At 46.4% G+C, this 19,671-nt stretch overlaps 1 protein-coding gene across 1 annotated transcript in view; it reads left to right on the top strand.

The window, feature by feature from the left end:
- The first annotated feature begins 2,084 nt into the window (after positions 1-2,084).
- ATP1A3 (ATPase Na+/K+ transporting subunit alpha 3) overlaps positions 2,085-19,671 on the top strand; it is an 85,158-nt gene continuing 67,571 nt past the window's right edge. The window contains 1 exon segment of the mRNA XM_075278005.1: positions 2,085-2,182. Within this exon segment, the coding sequence (XP_075134106.1) occupies positions 2,177-2,182 (6 nt within the window). The 5' untranslated portion in view covers positions 2,085-2,176.

Raw genomic sequence — 19,671 nt, forward strand, 5'->3', positions numbered from 1 at the left:
ATGGTAGTATAACACAGTCACACATATAGTAGTATCACACAGGTACACATATAGTAGTATCACACAGGTACACATATAGTAGTATCACACAGGTACACATATAGTAGTATAACACAGTCACACATATAGTAGTATCACACAGGTACACATATAGTAGTATCACACAGGTACACATATAGTAGTATAACACAGTCACACATAGTAGTATCACACAGGCACACATATAGTAGTATCACACAGGCACACATATGGTAGTATAACACAGTCACACATAGTAGTATCACACAGGCACACATATAGTAGTATCACACAGGTACACATATAGTAGTATCACACAGGCACACATATAGTAGTATCACACAGGCACACATATAGTAGTATCACACAGGTACACATATAGTAGTATCACACAGGCACACATATAGTAGTATCACACAGGTACACATATAGTAGTATCACACAGGCACACATATAGTAGTATCACACAGGCACCCATATAGTAGTATCACACAGGCACCCATATAGTAGTATCACACAGGCACACATATAGTAGTATCACACAGGCACCCATATAGTAGTATCACACAGGCACCCATATAGTAGTATCACACAGGCACACATATAGTAGTATCACACAGGTACACATATAGTAGTATCACACAGGCACCCATATAGTAGTATCACACAGGTACACATATAGTAGTATCACACAGGCACACATATAGTAGTATCACACAGGCACCCATATAGTAGTATCACACAGGCACCCATATAGTAGTATCACACAGGCACACATATAGTAGTATCACACAGGTACACATATAGTAGTATCACACAGGCACCCATATAGTAGTATCACACAGGCACACATATAGTAGTATCACACAGGCACACATATAGTAGTATCACACAGGCACACATATAGTAGTATCACACAGGCACACATATAGTAGTATCACACAGGTACACATATAGTAGTATCACACAGGCACACATATAGTAGTATCACACAGGCACACATATGGTAGTATAACACAGTCACACATAGTAGTATCACACAGGCACACATATAGTAGTATCACACAGGCACACATATGGTAGTATAACACAGTCACACATAGTAGTATCACACAGGCACACATATAGTAGTATCACACAGGTACACATATAGTAGTATCACACAGGCACACATATAGTAGTATCACACAGGTACACATATAGTAGTATCACACAGGCACACATATAGTAGTATCACACAGGTACACATATAGTAGTATCACACAGGCACACATATAGTAGTATCACACAGGCACACATATAGTAGTATCACACAGGCACACATATAGTAGTATCACACAGGTACACATATAGTAGTATCACACAGGCACACATATAGTAGTATCACACAGGCACACATATAGTAGTATCACACAGGCACACATATAGTAGTATCACACAGGTACACATATAGTAGTATCACACAGGCACACATATAGTAGTATCACACAGGCACACATATAGTAGTATCACACAGGTACACATATAGTAGTATCACACAGGCACACATATAGTAGTATCACACAGGCACACATATAGTAGTATCACACAGGCACACATATAGTAGTATCACACAGGTACACATATAGTAGTATCACACAGTCACACATATAGTAGTATCACACAGTCACACATATAGTAGTATCACACAGGCACACATATAGTAGTATCACACAGGCACACATATAGTAGTATCACACAGGCACACATATAGTAGTATCACACAGGCACACATATAGTAGTATCACACATGCACAAACAGTGTCACACATGTACATGACTAGTCACATGCCTCATGTACATCTATAAGCAGTTCTGACCTCCACATACCGCACACTACACTTGCAGCCTCTCAGACTCAGTTCACACTCGCACTCACCTTCAAGAATGTAACAGCTGCAATAAAAGGGGAGGGAGCAGGAGCGTGAGTGACTGCGGGCTGTGATTGGCTGACAGGCTGCCGGGGGTGTGGCTTAGGTGACTGCAGCATATGAGGGACCAACTGTGTGAGAGGGGGGAGAAGAGCTGATCGGGAGGGAGAGCAGAGCAGACTCCGACTGCACACAGCCGCCTGCACCGCAGCCTCTGCCGCTCCTCTCTGCTCTCCTACACAGAAGACATGGGGGTGAGTATACACAACCTCTAGCATTGCTTCATCACATTGTCAGGGCTCTCCTGGAGATGTACAGGGTCCTCAGCAGATCACTAGGAGATGTACAGGGTCCTCAGCAGATCACTAGGAGATGTACGTGCTCCTCAGCAGATCTCCTGGAGATGTACAGGGTCCTCAGCAGATCACTAGGAGATGTACGTGCTCCTCAGCAGATCTCCTGGAGATGTACATGGTCCTCCGCAGATCTCCAGGAGATGTACATGGTCCTCTGCAGATCTCCAGGAGATGTACATGGTCCTCTGCAGATCTCCTGGAGCTCTCTGTGGTCCTTAGCAGATCTCCAGGAGATGTACATGGTCCTCCGCAGATCTCCTGGAGCTCTCTGTGGTCCTCAGCAGAACACCAGGAGATCTCCATGTTCCTGAGCAGATCACCAAAAAATGTGCATGGTCCTCAGCACATCACCAGGAGATGTACATGGTCTTCAGCAGATCACTAGGAGATGTACATGGTCCTGAGCACATCACTAGGAGATGTACATGGTCCACAGGACATCACCAGGAGATCTCCATGGTCATGAGCACATTACCAAAAATGTGCATGGTCCTCAGCAGATCACCAGGAGATGTACATGGTCCTCAGCACATCAACAGGAGATGTACATGGTCCTCAGCAGATCACTAGGAGATGTACATGGTCCTCAGCAGATGGCTAGGAGATGTACATGGTCTTGAGCACATCACCAGGAGATTGCCATGGTCCTCAGCAGATCACCAGGAGATGTACATGGTCCTGACCAGATCTCCTGGAGATGTACATGGTCCTGAGCTGATCTCCTGGAGCTCTCCATGGTCATGACAGGTCACAATAATCTCTCCATAGTCCTGATAAGATTGCCTAGCACTCTCCATGATCTTTAACAGATCACCAGGAGATCTCCATGGTCCTGAGCAGAACACCTGGTGGTTTCCATGGCTGTGACAGATTGCCTCCATGGTTCTGACTATATCACCTGGAGCTTTCCATTGTTCTTTATGTTCACGCTCCTGAACAGATGGCGTGGAGTTCTCCATAGTGTTGAGGAGGTCACCTGCAGCACTCCATGGTTTAGTGTGTGATGGTCCTGAGCAGATCACCTGGAGCTCTGCATGATCTTTAGCAGATAATCTAAAGGTCTCCATGGCCCTGCAGAGCGCCCGAGCTCTCCGTTGTCCCGCACAGAACAGCTGGAGCTCGCCATAGTGCTGAACATTTCCACTGATCTGTCCATGGTCCTGAAGGGATCTCCTGAAGCTCTTGTAGATGCCTCCTTCTGTACTGTCTTGTGATGTTCTGCATTGTATCACCCATGTCTAGGATGCATGATGGCTGTATGTGGTTGTCTATTGGCAGCTGAAGGGTTAACGCCGGGCACTGGGTTGTGGATAATTGTGTGCGCGGCGCAATGCGGTGTCTGTACGTCTGTCACACTCAAGAGAAGGAGGGAAGGAGAGAACGAGAAGCCTTGGGAATGAGATGAGGTCATTTGCCATAGAGAGGAGAACATGGTGGAGGGAGCGGAGAGACGAGTGAGAGATGGGGGTGGAAAGAGACAATGCAGGTGGGAGAACGAGGCACGAGGCGAGGAAATCACATCCTCTGACTCATGAGCGGGGGAAGGGAGCTGGAAGGATTGGCTACCTGGTGGGGAATGGGTTAACGTATGTCATGTAGAAATGCTGAGTGGTCACTTGGTGGGGAGACCCCAAATTATCATCTGTAAAAATGGAGGAAGGGCACTTGAAGGTCAGAGGGTGGGAGGCGAGCCGTGTACCCGACATCTCCCTGGCATCAGTCCGCGGCCGCCCATATCACCCATCGGGGCATTTTCTCAAGGTTACGCAGAGGCCTCCTGTGTGATCTGCAGATAGATGTGACCCTGGGGTCAGAGATGGGCTGGGATCTCCTACAGTCACCCTATAGATCAGTCAGAGGTCGTGGGGGCAGGTGCCCTCTGGGAATACATGGGGTGACCTTCGGGATGGCAGCGGCCTGCGCTTTACTGCATAGCAACAGACCGGCAGGCCACGTGAACGGAGCGAGAGAGAAGGGGGGCTGTGATGGAGAGAATGGGGGGGTCTCCAGACCTCTATGTGTGACCTCTGCGTGATACACTGACCTTCAGCAAGTCCCACCTTATGTCCCACCAAGGATTGACTATTTGGTGGCTACAGGCCTACGGCTTCCTGATGTCATTGATCAAGGTCATATCCCTAGCCGTGCTGCGCCATCCCCCCCACTAGGACAGGCGGTATATACAGCGGGGCAGGGGATACAGAATATACCGTGTGGGATTATACAGCGTGTAGGATGGAGAGCTGCTGCAGGAGCTCAGACTAGAAGGTGACCCATCTGTGGGGGCTTTATGTAAGGCTGCGCCCGCTACTGCGCATGGGCTGAGAGGAAGGGGATGGGGGCTGGGAGCAGTGACATATGGCGGAGATGTGAGTGAGGATAATCCCCCACCAGAAGCACAAAGGGGGGGAATCTGTGCATGGAGTATAGCCAGAGATCAAAGCGGCGTCCTCAGCCAGGATATCAGAGGTGGTGTGTGCGGCATAGTACGGTATAATCCAGGAGGGGCCCGGTGTATTATATACGGTGTAATCCAGGAGGGGCCCGGTGTATTATATACGGTATAATCCAGGAGGGGCCCGGTGTATTATATACGGTATAATCCAGGAGGGGCCCGGTGTATTATATACGGTATAATCCAGGAGGGGCCCGGTGTATTATATACGGTATAATCCAGGAGGGGCCCGGTGTATTATATACGGTATAATCCAGGAGGGTCCTGGTGTAATATATATGGTATAATCCAGGAGGGGCCCGGTGTATTATATACGGTATAATCCAGGAGGGGCCCGGTGTATTATATACGGTATAATCCAGGAGGGGCCCGGTGTATTATATACAGTGTAATCCAGGAGGGGCCCGGTGTAATATATACGGTATAATCCAGGAGGGGCCCGGTGTATTATATACGGTATAACAGAGGAGGGGCCCGGTGTATTATATATGGTATAACAGAGGAGGGGCCCAGTGTATTATATACGGTATAATCCAGGAGGGGCCCGGTGTATTATATACGGTATAACAGAGGAGGGGCCCAGTGTATTATATACGGTATAATCCAGGAGGGGCCCGGTGTATTATATACGGTATAATCCAGGAGGGTCCTGGTGTAATATATATGGTATAATCCAGGAGGGGCCCGGTGTATTATATACGGTATAATCCAGGAGGGGCCCGGTGTATTATATACGGTATAATCCAGGAGGGGCCCGGTGTATTATATACAGTGTAATCCAGGAGGGGCCCGGTGTAATATATACGGTATAATCCAGGAGGGGCCCGGTGTATTATATACGGTATAATCCAGGAGGGGCCCGGTGTATTATATACGGTATAATCCAGGAGGGGCCCGGTGTATTATATACGGTATAATCCAGGAGGGGCCCGGTGTATTATATACGGTATAATCCAGGAGGGGCCCGGTGTATTATATACGGTATAATCCAGGAGGGGCCCGGTGTATTATATACGGTATAATCCAGGAGGGTCCTGGTGTAATATATATGGTATAATCCAGGAGGGGCCCGGTGTATTATATACGGTATAATCCAGGAGGGGCCCGGTGTATTATATACGGTATAATCCAGGAGGGGCCCGGTGTATTATATACAGTGTAATCCAGGAGGGGCCCGGTGTAATATATACGGTATAATCCAGGAGGGGCCCGGTGTATTATATACGGTATAATCCAGGAGGGGCCCGGTGTATTATATACGGTATAATCCAGGAGGGGCCCGGTGTATTATATACGGTATAATCCAGGAGGGGCCCGGTGTATTATATACGGTATAATCCAGGAGGGGCCCGGTGTATTATATACGGTATAATCCAGGAGGGGCCCGATGTATTATATACGGTATAATCCAGGAGGGGCCCGATGTATTATATACGGTATAATCCAGGAGGGGCCCGGTGTATTATATACAGTGTAATCCAGGAGGGGCCCGGTGTAATATATACGGTATAATCCAGGAGGGGCCCGATGTATTATATATGGTATAATCCAGGAGGGGCCCGGTGTATTATATACGGTGTAATCCAGGAGGGGCCCGGTGTATTATATACGGTATAATCCAGGAGGGGCCCGATGTATTATATATGGTATAATCCAGGAGGGGCCCAATGTATTATATATGGTATAATCCAGGAGGGGCCCGGTGTATTATATACGGTGTAATCCAGGAGGGGCCCGGTGTATTATATACGGTATAATCCAGGAGGGGCCCGGTGTATTATATACGGTGTAATCCAGGAGGGGCCCGGTGTATTATATACGGTGTAATCCAGGAGGGGCCCGGTGTAATATATATGGTATAATCCAGGAGGGGCCCAGTGTATTGTATACGGTATAATCCAGGAGGGGCCCGATGTATTATATACGGTGTAATCCAGGAGGGGCCCGGTGTATTATATACGGTGTAATCCAGGAGGGGCCCGATGTATTATATACGGTATAATCCAGGAGGGACCCGGTGTATTATATATGGTATAATCCAGGAGGGGCCCGGTGTATTATATACGGTGTAATCCAGGAGGGGCCCGGTGTATTATATACGGTGTAATCCAGGAGGGGCCCGGTGTATTATATACGGTATAACAGAGGAGGGGCCCAGTGTATTATATATGGTATAATCCAGGAGGGGCCTGGTGTATTATATACGGTATAATCCAGGAGGGGCCCGGTGTATTATATACGGTATAACAGAGGAGGGGCCCGGTGTATTATATATGGTATAACAGAGGAGGGGCCCAGTGTATTATATACGGTATAATCCAGGAGGGGCCCGGTGTATTATATACGGTATAACAGAGGAGGGGCCCAGTGTATTATATACGGTATAATCCAGGAGGGGCCTGGTGTATTATATACGGTATAATCCAGGAGGGGCCCGGTGTATTATATACGGTGTAATCCAGGAGGGGCCCGGTGTATTATATGCGGTGTAATCCAGGAGGGGACCAGTGTGTTATATACGTTATAATCCAGGAGGGGCCCGATGTATTATATACGTTATAATAGAGGAGGGGCCCGGTGTATTATATACGGCGTAATAGAGGAGGTGTCCGGTGTATTATATACGGTACAACAGAGGAGGATCTCGGTGTAATATATACGGTATAATAGAGGAGGGGCCTGGTGTATTATATACAGTATAATAGAGGAGGGGCCCGGTGTATTATATACAGTATAATAGAGGGAGTGACAGGTGTATTATATACGGTATAACAGAGGAGGTCCCCGGTGTATTATATACGGTATAACAGAGGAGGGGCCCGTTGTATTATATATGGTATAACAGAGGAGGGGCCCGTTGTATTATATATGGTATAACAGAGGAGGTGCCTGGTGTATTATATACGGTATAACAGAGGAGGGGCCCGTTGTATTATATATGGTATAATAGAGGAGGTGTCTGGTGTATTATATACGGTATAACAGAGGAGGTGTCTGGTGTATTATATAGGGTATAACAGATGAGGGGCCCGGTGTTTTATATACGGTATAATAGAGGAGGGGCCCGGTGTATTATATACGGTGCAATAGAGGGGGTCACAGGTGTATTATATACGGTATAACAGAGGAGGGGCCCTGTGTATTATATACAGTATAATAAAGGGGGGTGACAGGTGTATTATATACAGTATAATAAAGGAGGTGCCCAGTGTATTATATACGGTATAACAGAGGAGGTGTCCGGTGTATTATATACGGTATAATAGAGGAGGCACCCGGTGTATTATATACAGTATAAGAGAGGGGGTGACAGGTGTATTATATACGGTATAACAGATGAGGAGCCCGGTGTACTATATACAGTATAATAGAGGGGGGTGACAGGTGTATTATATACGGTATAACAGAGGAGGGGCCCAGTGTATTATATACGGTGTAATCCAGGAGGGGCCCGGTGTATTATATACGGTGTAATCGAGGAGGGGCCCGGTGTATTATATACGGTATGATCCAGGAGGGGCCCGGTGTATTATATACGGTGTAATCCACGAGGGGCCCGGTGTAATATATATACGGTGTAATCCAGGAGGGGCCCGGTGTAATATATATGGTATAATCCAGGAGGGGCCCGGTGTATTATATACGGTGTAATCCAGGAGGGGCCCGGTGTAATATATATGGTATAATCCAGGAGGGGCCCGGTGTATTATATACGGTATAATCCAGGAGGAGCCCGGTGTATTATATACGGTGTAATCCAGGAGGGGCCCGGTGTATAACATACGGTATAATCCAGGAGAGGCCCGGTGTATTATATACAGTGTAATCCAGGAGGGGCCCGGTGTATTATATACGGTATAATCCAGGAGGGGCCGGGTGTATTATATACGGTGTAATCCAGGAGGGGACCGGTGTATTATATACGGTATAATAGAGGAGGGACCCGGTGTATTATATATGGTGTAATCCAGGAGGGGCCCGGTGTATTATATACGGTATAACAGAAGAGGTGTCTGGTGTATTATATATGGTATAACAGAAGAGGGGCCCAGTGTATTATATACGGTATAACAGAGCAGGTGCCCGGTGTATTATATACGGTATAACAGAGGAGGTGCCCGGTGTTTTATATACAGTATAATAGAGGAGGGGCCCGGTGTATTATATACGGTATAACAGAGGAGGGGCCCAGTGTATTATATATGGTATAACAGAGGAGGTGTCCGGTGTATTATATACGGTATAACAGAGGAGGGGCCCGGTATATTATATACGGTGTAACAGAGCAGGGGCCTGGTGTATTATATACAGTATGACAGAGGAGGTGCCTAGTGTATTATATACGGTGTAACAGAGGAGGGGCCCAGTGTATTATATACGGTATAACAGAGGAGGTGCCCGGTGTATTATATACGGTGTAACAGAGCAGGGGCCTGGTGTATTATATACAGTATGACAGAGGAGGTGCCTAGTGTATTATATACGGTATAACAGAGGAGGGGCCCGGTATATTATATACGGTGTAACAGAGCAGGGGCCTGGTGTATTATATACAGTATGACAGAGGAGGTGCCTAGTGTATTATATACGGTATAACAGAGGAGGGGCCCAGTGTATTATATACGGTATAACAGAGGAGGTGCCCGGTGTAGTATATACGGTATAACAGAGGAGGGGCCCAGTGTATTATATAAGGTATAACAGAGCAGGTGCCCGGTGTATTATATACAGTATAACAGAGGAGGTGTCTGGTGTGTTATATACGGTATAACAGAGGAGGGGCCCAGTGTAATATATACGGTATAATAGAGGAGGGGCCCGGTGTATTATATACAGTATAATAGAGGGGGTGAGAGGTATATTATATACGGTATAACAGAGGAGGTGCCCAGTGTATTATATACGGTATAACAGAGGAGGTGTCCGGTGTATTATGTACGGTATTACAAAGGAGGTGCCCGGTATATTATATACGGTATAATAGAGGAGGGGCCCAGTGTATTATATACGGTATAACAGATGAGGAGCCCGATGTATTATATAAGGTATAACAGAGGAGGTGCCCGGTGTATTATATACAGTGTAACAGAGGAGGGGCCCAGTGTATTATATACGGTATAACAAAGGAGGGGCCCAGTGTATTATATACGGTATAACAGAGGAGATGTCCGGTGTATTATATACGGTATAACAGAGGAAGGGCCCAGTGTATTATATACGGTATAACAGAGGAGGGGCCCAGTGTATTATATACGGTATAACAGAGGAGGGGCCCCGTGTATTATATACGGTATAACAGAGGAGATGTCTGGCGTATTATATACGGTATAACAGAGGAGGTGCCCGGTGTATTATATATGGTATAACAGATGAGGAGCCCAATGTATTATATACGGTATAACAGAGGAGGTGCCCGGTGTATTATATATGGTATAACAGAGGAGGGGCCCAGTGTATTATATACGGTATAACAGAAGAGGGGCCCGGTGTATTATATACGGTATAACAGAGGAGGGGCCCAGTGTATTATATACGGTATAACAGAGGAGGGGCCCGGTGTATTATATACGGTATAACAGAAGATGGGCCCAGTGTATTATATATGGTATAACAGAGCAGGTACCCGGTGTATTATATACGGTATAACAGAGGAGGGGCCCAGTGTATTATATACGGTATAACAGAGGAGGGACCCAGTGTATTATATACGGTATAACAGAGGAGGTGTCCGGTGTATTATATACGGTATAACAGAGGAGGGGCCCGGTATATTATATACGGTGTAACAGAGCAGGGGCCTGGTGTATTATATACAGTATAACAGAGGAGGGGCCCAGTGTATTATATACGGTATAACAGAGGAGGTGCCCGGTGTAGTATATACGGTATAACAGAGGAGGGGCCCAGTGTATTATATAAGGTATAACAGAGCAGGTGCCCGGTGTATTATATACGGTATAACAGAGGAGGTGCCCGGTGTTTTATATAAAGTATAATAGAGGAGGGGCCCGGTGTGTTATATACGGTATAACAGAGGAGGGGCCTGGTGTATTATATACGTTATAATAGAGGAGGGGCCCGGTATATTATATACGTTATAATAGAGGAGGGGCCCGGTGTGTTATATACGGCATAATAGAGGAGGTGTCCAATGTATTATATACGGTATAACAGAGGAGGTGCCCGGTGTATTATATACGGTATAACAGAGGAGGTGCCCGGTGTATTATATACGGTATAACAGAGGAGGGGCCCTGTGTAATATATACGGTATAACAGTGGAGGTGCCCGGTGTATTATATACGGTATAACAGAGGAGGGGCCCTGTGTAATATATACGGTATAATAGAGGAGGGGCCCGGTGTATTATATACAGTATAATAGAGGGGGTGACAGGTGTATTATATAGGGTATAACAGAGGAGGTGTCTGGTGTATTATATACGGTATAACAGAGGAGGGGCCCTGTGTAATATATACGGTATAATAGAGGAGGGGCCCGGTGTATTATATACAGTATAATAGAGGGGGTGAGAGGTATATTATATACGGTATAACAGAGGAGGTGCCCAGTGTATTATATACGGTATAACAGAGGAGGTGTCCGGTGTATTATGTACGGTATTACAAAGGAGGTGCCCGGTATATTATATACGGTATAATAGAGGAGGGGCCCAGTGTATTTTATACGGTATAACAGAGGACGGGCCCTGTGTATGATATACGGTGTAACAGAGGAGGGGCCCGGTGTATTATATACGTTATAACAGATGAGGAGCCCGGTGTATTATATACGGTATAACAGAGGAGGTGCCCGGTGTATTATATACGGTATAACAGATGAGGAGCCCGATGTATTATATACGGTATAACAGAGGAGGTGCCCGGTGTATTATATACGGTATAACAGATGAGGAGCCCGGTGTATTATATATGTATTATATACGGTATAACAGAGGAGGTGTCCGGTGTATTATATACGGTATAACAGATGAGGAGCCCGATGTATTATATACGTATAACAGAGGAGGTGCCCGGTGTATTATATACGGTATAACAGATGAGGAGCCCGATGTATTATATACGTATAACAGAGGAGGGGCCCAGTGTATTATATACGGTATAACAGAGGAGGTGCCCGGTGTATTATATACGGTATAACAGAGGAGGTGCCCGGTGTATTATATACGGTATAACAGAGGAGGTGTCTGGTGTATTATATAAGGTATAACAGAGGAGGTGCCCGGTGTATTATATACAGTGTAACAGAGGAGGGGCCCAGTGTATTATATACGGTATAACAGAGGAGGGGCCCAGTGTATTATATACGGTATAACAGAGGAGATGTCCGGTGTATTATATAAGGTATAACAGAGGAGGGGCCCAGTGTATTATATACGGTATAACAGAGGAGGTGTCTGGTGTATTATATAAGGTATAACAGAGGAGGTGCCCGGTGTATTATATACGGTATAACAGAGGAGGGGCCCAGTGTATTATATACGGTATAACAGAGGAGGGGCCCAGTGTATTATATACGGTATAACAGAGGAGGGGCCCAGTGTATTATATACGGTATAACAGAGGAGGGGCCCGGTGTATTTGTCACGGAGCAAAGGTATACGTCTTCCTCCGGATGGTCTTTTGAATCAACAGGGACGCAAGAGGTCGGGAGACAACAGCAATTTATTGTAATCCACAAAGTTAGTAGCCGGCGGCGGTCACATCAACCGTAATAACAATAAGTCCACAGAAGTCACAATCCAATGATAACTTTGGTTCCTTGGTCCTGTAACTAAATTCTGGCTCTCTGCAGAGCTGTGCACAGGCCGGCTAACACATACTAACTCCAGCTACAACTATATACTAAACTGTTACTTCCTATACCTGGGGGTGGGAAGGGCTGAGTCACAGATCCTTCCCCCCTCACCTATGCCAAGGAGAGCAGACTCCCTGTCTCTTTTGAACAATGCACAGTCCAACATCTTCTTGGAGACACTGATCAGATTATCTCCACCCATTGTCCTCACTGGTCCTCACTAGTTAGAGGTATTTGCATACAATGTGCTAACACACTAGACCCCAATCAGCCAACTACACACTGATGTTTACAACAGGTTAGAGAATACATTCCACATGAAATATATATTACACATTGCCTATTGCCGGACTCTAACCATCCCGTGACAACCCCTCCCCCTCTCAAAACATGTGCATGACACAATTGGCCTACACAGGTAAATTGGGGAATGCACATCAGTCTCTATAGCTCATATGTCTTCCTGCCGGGATAACCCATCTGTGTTCTGGTGTTGGTTCCCTCGGCGGTACTGAATGGTAAAGTTGTAGGGTTGAAGGGCTGGCATCTGGCAGAAAATCCGGTCGATCCATGTTGGCTTCTCCCTGAGCTTGGCTTCGGGTCACTGCTCCCACAAAGTGGCACTGTAGATTTCCAACATCGTTGCCTAACAGAACATCGGCCGGCAGCCCGCTCATCACACCAATTGTGCATCGTTTTGGTCCATAACCATAGTCGAGTTCCACGGTAGCTTTAGGAATACGTTTCCGAGTACCTCCTGCCAACTCGATAGAAAGGCCAGGGCCCTCCTCTAGGGCCTCGGGTCGAACTACTCGGGGGTCCGCTACCGTTAGGAAAGCTCCCGAGTCCCGGAATCCAACAACTGTTCGGCCATCCAGTAGGACCTCCTGCAAGTGCTTCCGCGGAAGGTTTGCGGGATGTGTGGCGGAAGGCTGAATCCCATAGACCCCTGGAGGTGGAACAGATGGGTCATTCATGGAGTCATCTGGAAATGGGGCCAAACTTTCTGTCCTAGGGGTGGTTCCCAGGTAGTGAATAGGCCGAGATGCCACGGTGGCCCGTGCCCCCATGTTAACAGGGCAACTAGCTTGCAAATGTCCAGGCCGCCCGCACCCAAAACATCTGCGCTCTAGCATTCTTCCAGTAGGTCGTTGTCTAGGGACAGGGTTGTTCATAGCTGGAGGCCGATGGGCTGGGGCAGGGGTAGAGGGGGAATTGTAATCCTGAGGCCGGACACGAAAGGTGGGTGGCTGGATGAAGGGTGTCTGGCGGACTGTGGTAGTTTTCCGCTCCTCTGCAAACAACCTCTTCCACTGCGGCTTGATGGTCAGGCCCTCATCTGCAAGGGAAGCAGCTTGCTCAACTGTGGCTGGGTTCCGTTCCAGCACCCACTCACGGATCTCAGCGGGGCACTGGGAAAAGAACTGTTCCTTAAGTATGACTTGGAGGATCTTATCGACTGTGACAGCCTCCTCTCCTTCTAGCCAGCGCTTGCATGCTTGCTTCAACTTGTGGGCGAACATGTGGAAGGAGCTTCCCCCATTGTAAGACAAAGAGCGGAACTGAACTCGGTAGGTCTCTGGAGTGACTGCATAATACTTCTGCACCGCTCTTTTAATGGCCTCATAGTCCCGCTGATCACTAGGGTCCATGGCTCTGAGAGCTTCCGCAGCCCCATCTCGTAGGTGCCCCACCAGATACCGGACCCAATCCTTCTCTGGGACTTCCATCAGGTGGCACTGGTGTTCGAAGTCCTGAAAATATCCATCAACATCCCCAGCCGCTTCATCAAAGGTCTTGAAGTGTTTATGGGAGACATATTGTGGTTCTCTCAGTGTTGGGCTGGGGGTCGACGTTTGATTATAATTCCGCGTAGTTATCTCAGCCATTCGCATTTCATGCGCCATTCTTTCCTTTTCATGCGCCATTCTCTGTTCCTCCTTCTCCGTTTCCTGAGCCCTCTGTAACGCTCTACTCCTTTGCTCTGCAGTTGCTTCTAGCCCCAGCACTGCCAATTCCTCCTCATACAAAACAACCCATCTGCTCTTTTGGGTCTGTACCTGCCACTCCTGTATCTCTCCAGTCTCCTGGGGGCAGCCCTCCTCATGGTCGCTTTGCAGGGTCATCTCCTCCAGTGCCTCGATCAGTTGCTCTTTCGTTCTTCCCTGGTAACTCAGGTTTTGTTCCCGGGCCCTTAATTTTAGACTTGCCATAGTCCAGTTCCTGTATTCTGAGGTTGTGGCTCCATTAATCGCTGGGCTGCTGTAGTCCATCTCGCTGTCCGCTGTTGATCCCACCACTGCCAACCAGTTGTCACGGAGCAAAGGTATACGTCTTCCTCCGGATGGTCTTTTGAATCAACAGGGACGCAAGAGGTCGGGAGACAACAGCAATTTATTGTAATCCACAAAGTTAGTAGCCGGCGGCGGTCACATCAACCGTAATAACAATAAGTCCACAGAAGTCACAATCCAATGATAACTTTGGTTCCTTGGTCCTGTAACTAAATTCTGGCTCTCTGCAGAGCTGTGCACAGGCCGGCTAACACATACTAACTCCAGCTACAACTATATACTAAACTGTTACTTCCTATACCTGGGGGTGGGAAGGGCTGAGTCACAGATCCTTCCCCCCTCACCTATGCCAAGGAGAGCAGACTCCCTGTCTCTTTTGAACAATGCACAGTCCAACATCTTCTTGGAGACACTGATCAGATTATCTCCACCCATTGTCCTCACTGGTCCTCACTAGTTAGAGGGATTTGCATACAATGTGCTAACACACTAGACCCCAATCAGCCAACTACACACTGATGTTTACAACAGGTTAGAGAATACATTCCACATGAAATATATATTACACATTGCCTATTGCCGGACTCTAACCATCCCGTGACAGTATTATATATGGTATAACAGAGGAGGGGCCCAGTGTATTATATACGGTATAACAGAAGAGGGGCCCAGTGTATTATATACGGTATAACAGAGGAGGGGCCCAGTGTATTATATACAGTGTAACAGAGGAGGTGCCCAGTGTATTATATACGGTATAACAGAGGAGGGGCCCAGTGTATTATATACGGTATAACAGAGGAGGGGCCCGGTGTATTATATATGGTATAACAGAGGAGGGGCCCAGTGTATTATATACGGTATAACAGAAGAGGGGCCCAGTGTATTATATACGGTATAACAGAGGAGGGGCCCAGTGTATTATATACGGTATAACAGAGCAGGTACCCGGTGTTTTATATACAGTATAATAGAGGAGGGGCCCGGTGTATTATATACGGTATAACAGAGGAGGGACCCAGTGTATTATATATGGTATAACAGAGGAGGTGTCCGGTGTATTATATACGGTATAACAGAGGAGGGGCCCGGTATATTATATACGGTGTAACAGAGCAGGGGCCTGGTGTATTATATACAGTATGACAGAGGAGGTGCCTAGCGTATTATATACGGTATAACAGAGGAGGGGCCCGGTGTATTATATACGGTATAACAGAGGAGGTGCCCGGTGTATTATATACGGTATAACAGAGGAGGTGCCCGGTGTAGTATATACGGTGTAACAGAGGAGGTGCCTAGTGTATTATATACGGTATAACAGAGCAGGTGCCCGGTGTATTATATACAGTATAACAGAGGAGGTGCCCGGTGTTTTATATACAGTATAATAGAGGAGGGGCCCGGTGTGTTATATACGGTATAACAGAGGAGGGGCCTGGTGTATTATATACGTTATAATAGAGGAGGGGCCCGGTGTATTATATACGGTATAACAGAGGAGGGGCCCGGTATATTATATACGTTATAATAGAGGAGGTGCCCGGTGTATTATATACGGTATAACAGAGGAGGTGTCTGGTGTATTATATACGGTATAACAGAGGAGGGGCCCAGTGTATTATATACGGTATAACAGAGGAGATGTCCGGTGTATTATATACGGTATAACAGAGGAGGGGCCCAGTGTATTATATACGGTATAACAGAGGAGGGGCCTGGTGTATTATATACGGTATAACAGAGGAGGGGCCCAGTGTATTATATACGGTATAACAGAGGAGATGTCCGGTGTATTATATACGGTATAACAGAGGAGGGGCCCAGTGTATTATATACGGTATAACAGAGGAGGGGCCTGGTGTATTATATACGGTATAACAGAGGAGGGGCCCAGTGTATTATATACGGTATAACAGAGGAGGTGCCTGGTGTATTATATACGGTATAACAGAGGAGGGGCCCAGTGTATTATATACGGTATAACAGAGGAGATGTCCGGTGTATTATATACGGTATAACAGAGGAGGGGCCCAGTGTATTATATACGGTATAACAGAGGAGGGGCCTGGTGTATTATATACGGTATAACAGAGGAGGTGTCTGGTGTATTATATAAGGTATAACAGAGGAGGTGCCTGGTGTATTATATACGGTATAACAGAGGAGGGGCCCAGTGTATTATATACGGTATAACAGAGGAGATGTCCGGTGTATTATATACGGTATAACAGAGGAGGTGCCTAGTGTATTATATACGGTATAACAGAGGAGGAGCCCAGTGTATTATATACGGTATAACAGAGGCGGTGCCCAGTGTATTATATACAGTATAATAGAGGGGGGTGACAGGTGTATTATATACGGTATAACAGAGGAGGTGCCTAGTGTATTATATACGGTATAACAGAGGAGGGGCCCAGTGTATTATATACGGTATAACAGAGGAGGTGCCCGGTGTATTATATACGGTATAATAGAGGAGGGGCCTGGTGTATTATATATGGTATAACAGAGGAGATGCCTGGTGTATTATATACGGTGTAACAAAGGAGGGGCCCAGTGTATTATATACGGTATAACAGAGGAGGGTCCCAGTGTATAATATACGGTATAACAGAGGAGGGGCCTGGTGTATTATTTACGGTATAACAGAGGAGGTTCCTGGTGTATTATATACGGTATAACAGAGCAGGGGCCCAGTGTATTATATACGGTATAACAGAGGAGGGGCCTGGTGTATTATATACGGTATAACAGAGGAGGTGCCTAGTGTATTATATACGGTATAACAGAGGAGGGGCCCAGTGTATTATATACGGTATAACAGAGGCGGTGCCCGGTGTATAATATACGGTATAACAGAGGAGGGGCCTGGTGTATTATATCCGGTATAACAGAGGAGGGTCCCGGTGTATAACATACGGTATAACAGTGGAGGGGCTCAGTGTATTATACGCGGTATAACATAGGAGGTGCCAGGTGTATTATATACGGCATAATAGAGGAGGGGCCTGGTGTATTATATCCGGTATAACAGAGGAGGGTCCCGGTGTATAATATACGGTATAACAGTGGAGGGGCTCAGTGTATTATACGCGGTATAACATAAGAGGGGCCTGGTGTATTTTATACGGTATAATAGAGGAGGTGCCTGGTGTATTATATACGGTATAACATAGGAGGGGCCTGGTGTATTATATACAGTATAACATAGGAGGGGCCTGGTGTATTATATACGGTATAACAGAGGAGGGGCCCAGTGTATTATATACGGTATAACAGAGGAGGGGCCTGGTGTATTATATACGGTTTAACAGAGGAGGGGCCCGGTGTATTATATACGGTATAATAGAGGAGGGGCTCAGTGTATTATATACGGTATAATAGAGGAGGGGCTCAGTGTATTATATACTTCTTATGTTTTGTTGCCCTACTTCCCATGTTGAGTTGCCCTACTTCCTCTGTTGAGTTGCCCTTCTTCTTGTGTTGAGTTGCCCTTCTTCTTGTGTTGAGTTGCCCTTCTTCTTGTGTTGAGTTGCCCTTCTTCTTGTGTTGAGGTGCCCTATTTCCTGTGTTGCGTTGCCCTACTTCCTGTGTTGAGTTGCCCCACTTCCTCTGTTGAGTTGCCCTACTTCCCATGTTGAGTTGCCCTACTTCCTCTGTTGAGTTGCCCTTCTTCTTGTGTTGAGTTGCCCTTCTTCTTGTGTTGAGTTGCCCTTCTTCTTGTGTTGAGGTGCCCTATTTCCTGTGTTGCGGTGCCCTACTTCCTCTGTTGAGTTGCCCTACTTCTTGTGTTGAGTTGCCCTACTTCCTGTGTTGTGTTGCCCTATTTCATGTGAGTTGCCCTACTTCTTGTGTTGAGTTGCCCTACTTCCTGTGTTGAGTTGCCCTACTTCCTGTGTTGAGTTGCCCCACTTCCTCTGTTGAGTTTCCTCACTTGCTCTGTTGAGTTGCCCCACTTCCTTTGTTGAGTTGCCCTACTTCCTGTGTTTAGTTGCCCTACTTTCTGTGTTGAGTTGCCCCACTTCCTCTGTTACGTTGCCCCACTTCTTGTGTCTAGTTGCCCTACTTCCTTTGTTGAGTTGCCCTACTTCTTGTGTTGAGTTGCCCTACTTCCTTTGTTGAGTTGCCCCATTTCCTGTGTTGAGTTGCCCCATTTCCTGTGTTGAGTTGCCCCATTTCCTGTGTTGAGTTGCCCCACTTCCTGTCATGTGATACAATGACTAATATGCAGGAGTACAATCACATGGTCACAATGTAATACAAAGGCTATTGTGCAGGTGCCCTGGATACTGCCCAGTATAGCTCGTATACAGTCACCCTACACTACACGTGGACCCCACTATGTGAATGTGAGGGGAGTGGGCAGGTCCGGGGACCCCTCAGCTCACAGATTCACCAGTTATAATGGAGACTCCAATCTATCGCTGAGACATAAGAGATGTAAGATACACCCCTATAGATAGTATGTACATATAGATGACATACGTACTACTCTCTGTACATATTACTATCTCTATAGGACATATACATTATATACATTGTACTCTCTATAGATCATACACATTATATACATTGTACTCTCTATAGGTCATACACATTATATACATTGTACTCTCTATAGATCATACACATTATATACATTGTACTCTCTATAGATCATACACATTATATACATTGTACTCTCTATAGATCATACACATTATATACATTGTACTCTCTATAGATCATACACATTATATACATTGTACTCTCTATAGGTCATACACATTATATACATTGTACTCTCTACAAATAGATTATGGACATGATATATA

This window comes from Leptodactylus fuscus, chromosome 6, assembly GCF_031893055.1.
Source record: "Leptodactylus fuscus isolate aLepFus1 chromosome 6, aLepFus1.hap2, whole genome shotgun sequence".
NCBI lineage: Eukaryota > Metazoa > Chordata > Amphibia > Anura > Leptodactylidae > Leptodactylus > Leptodactylus fuscus.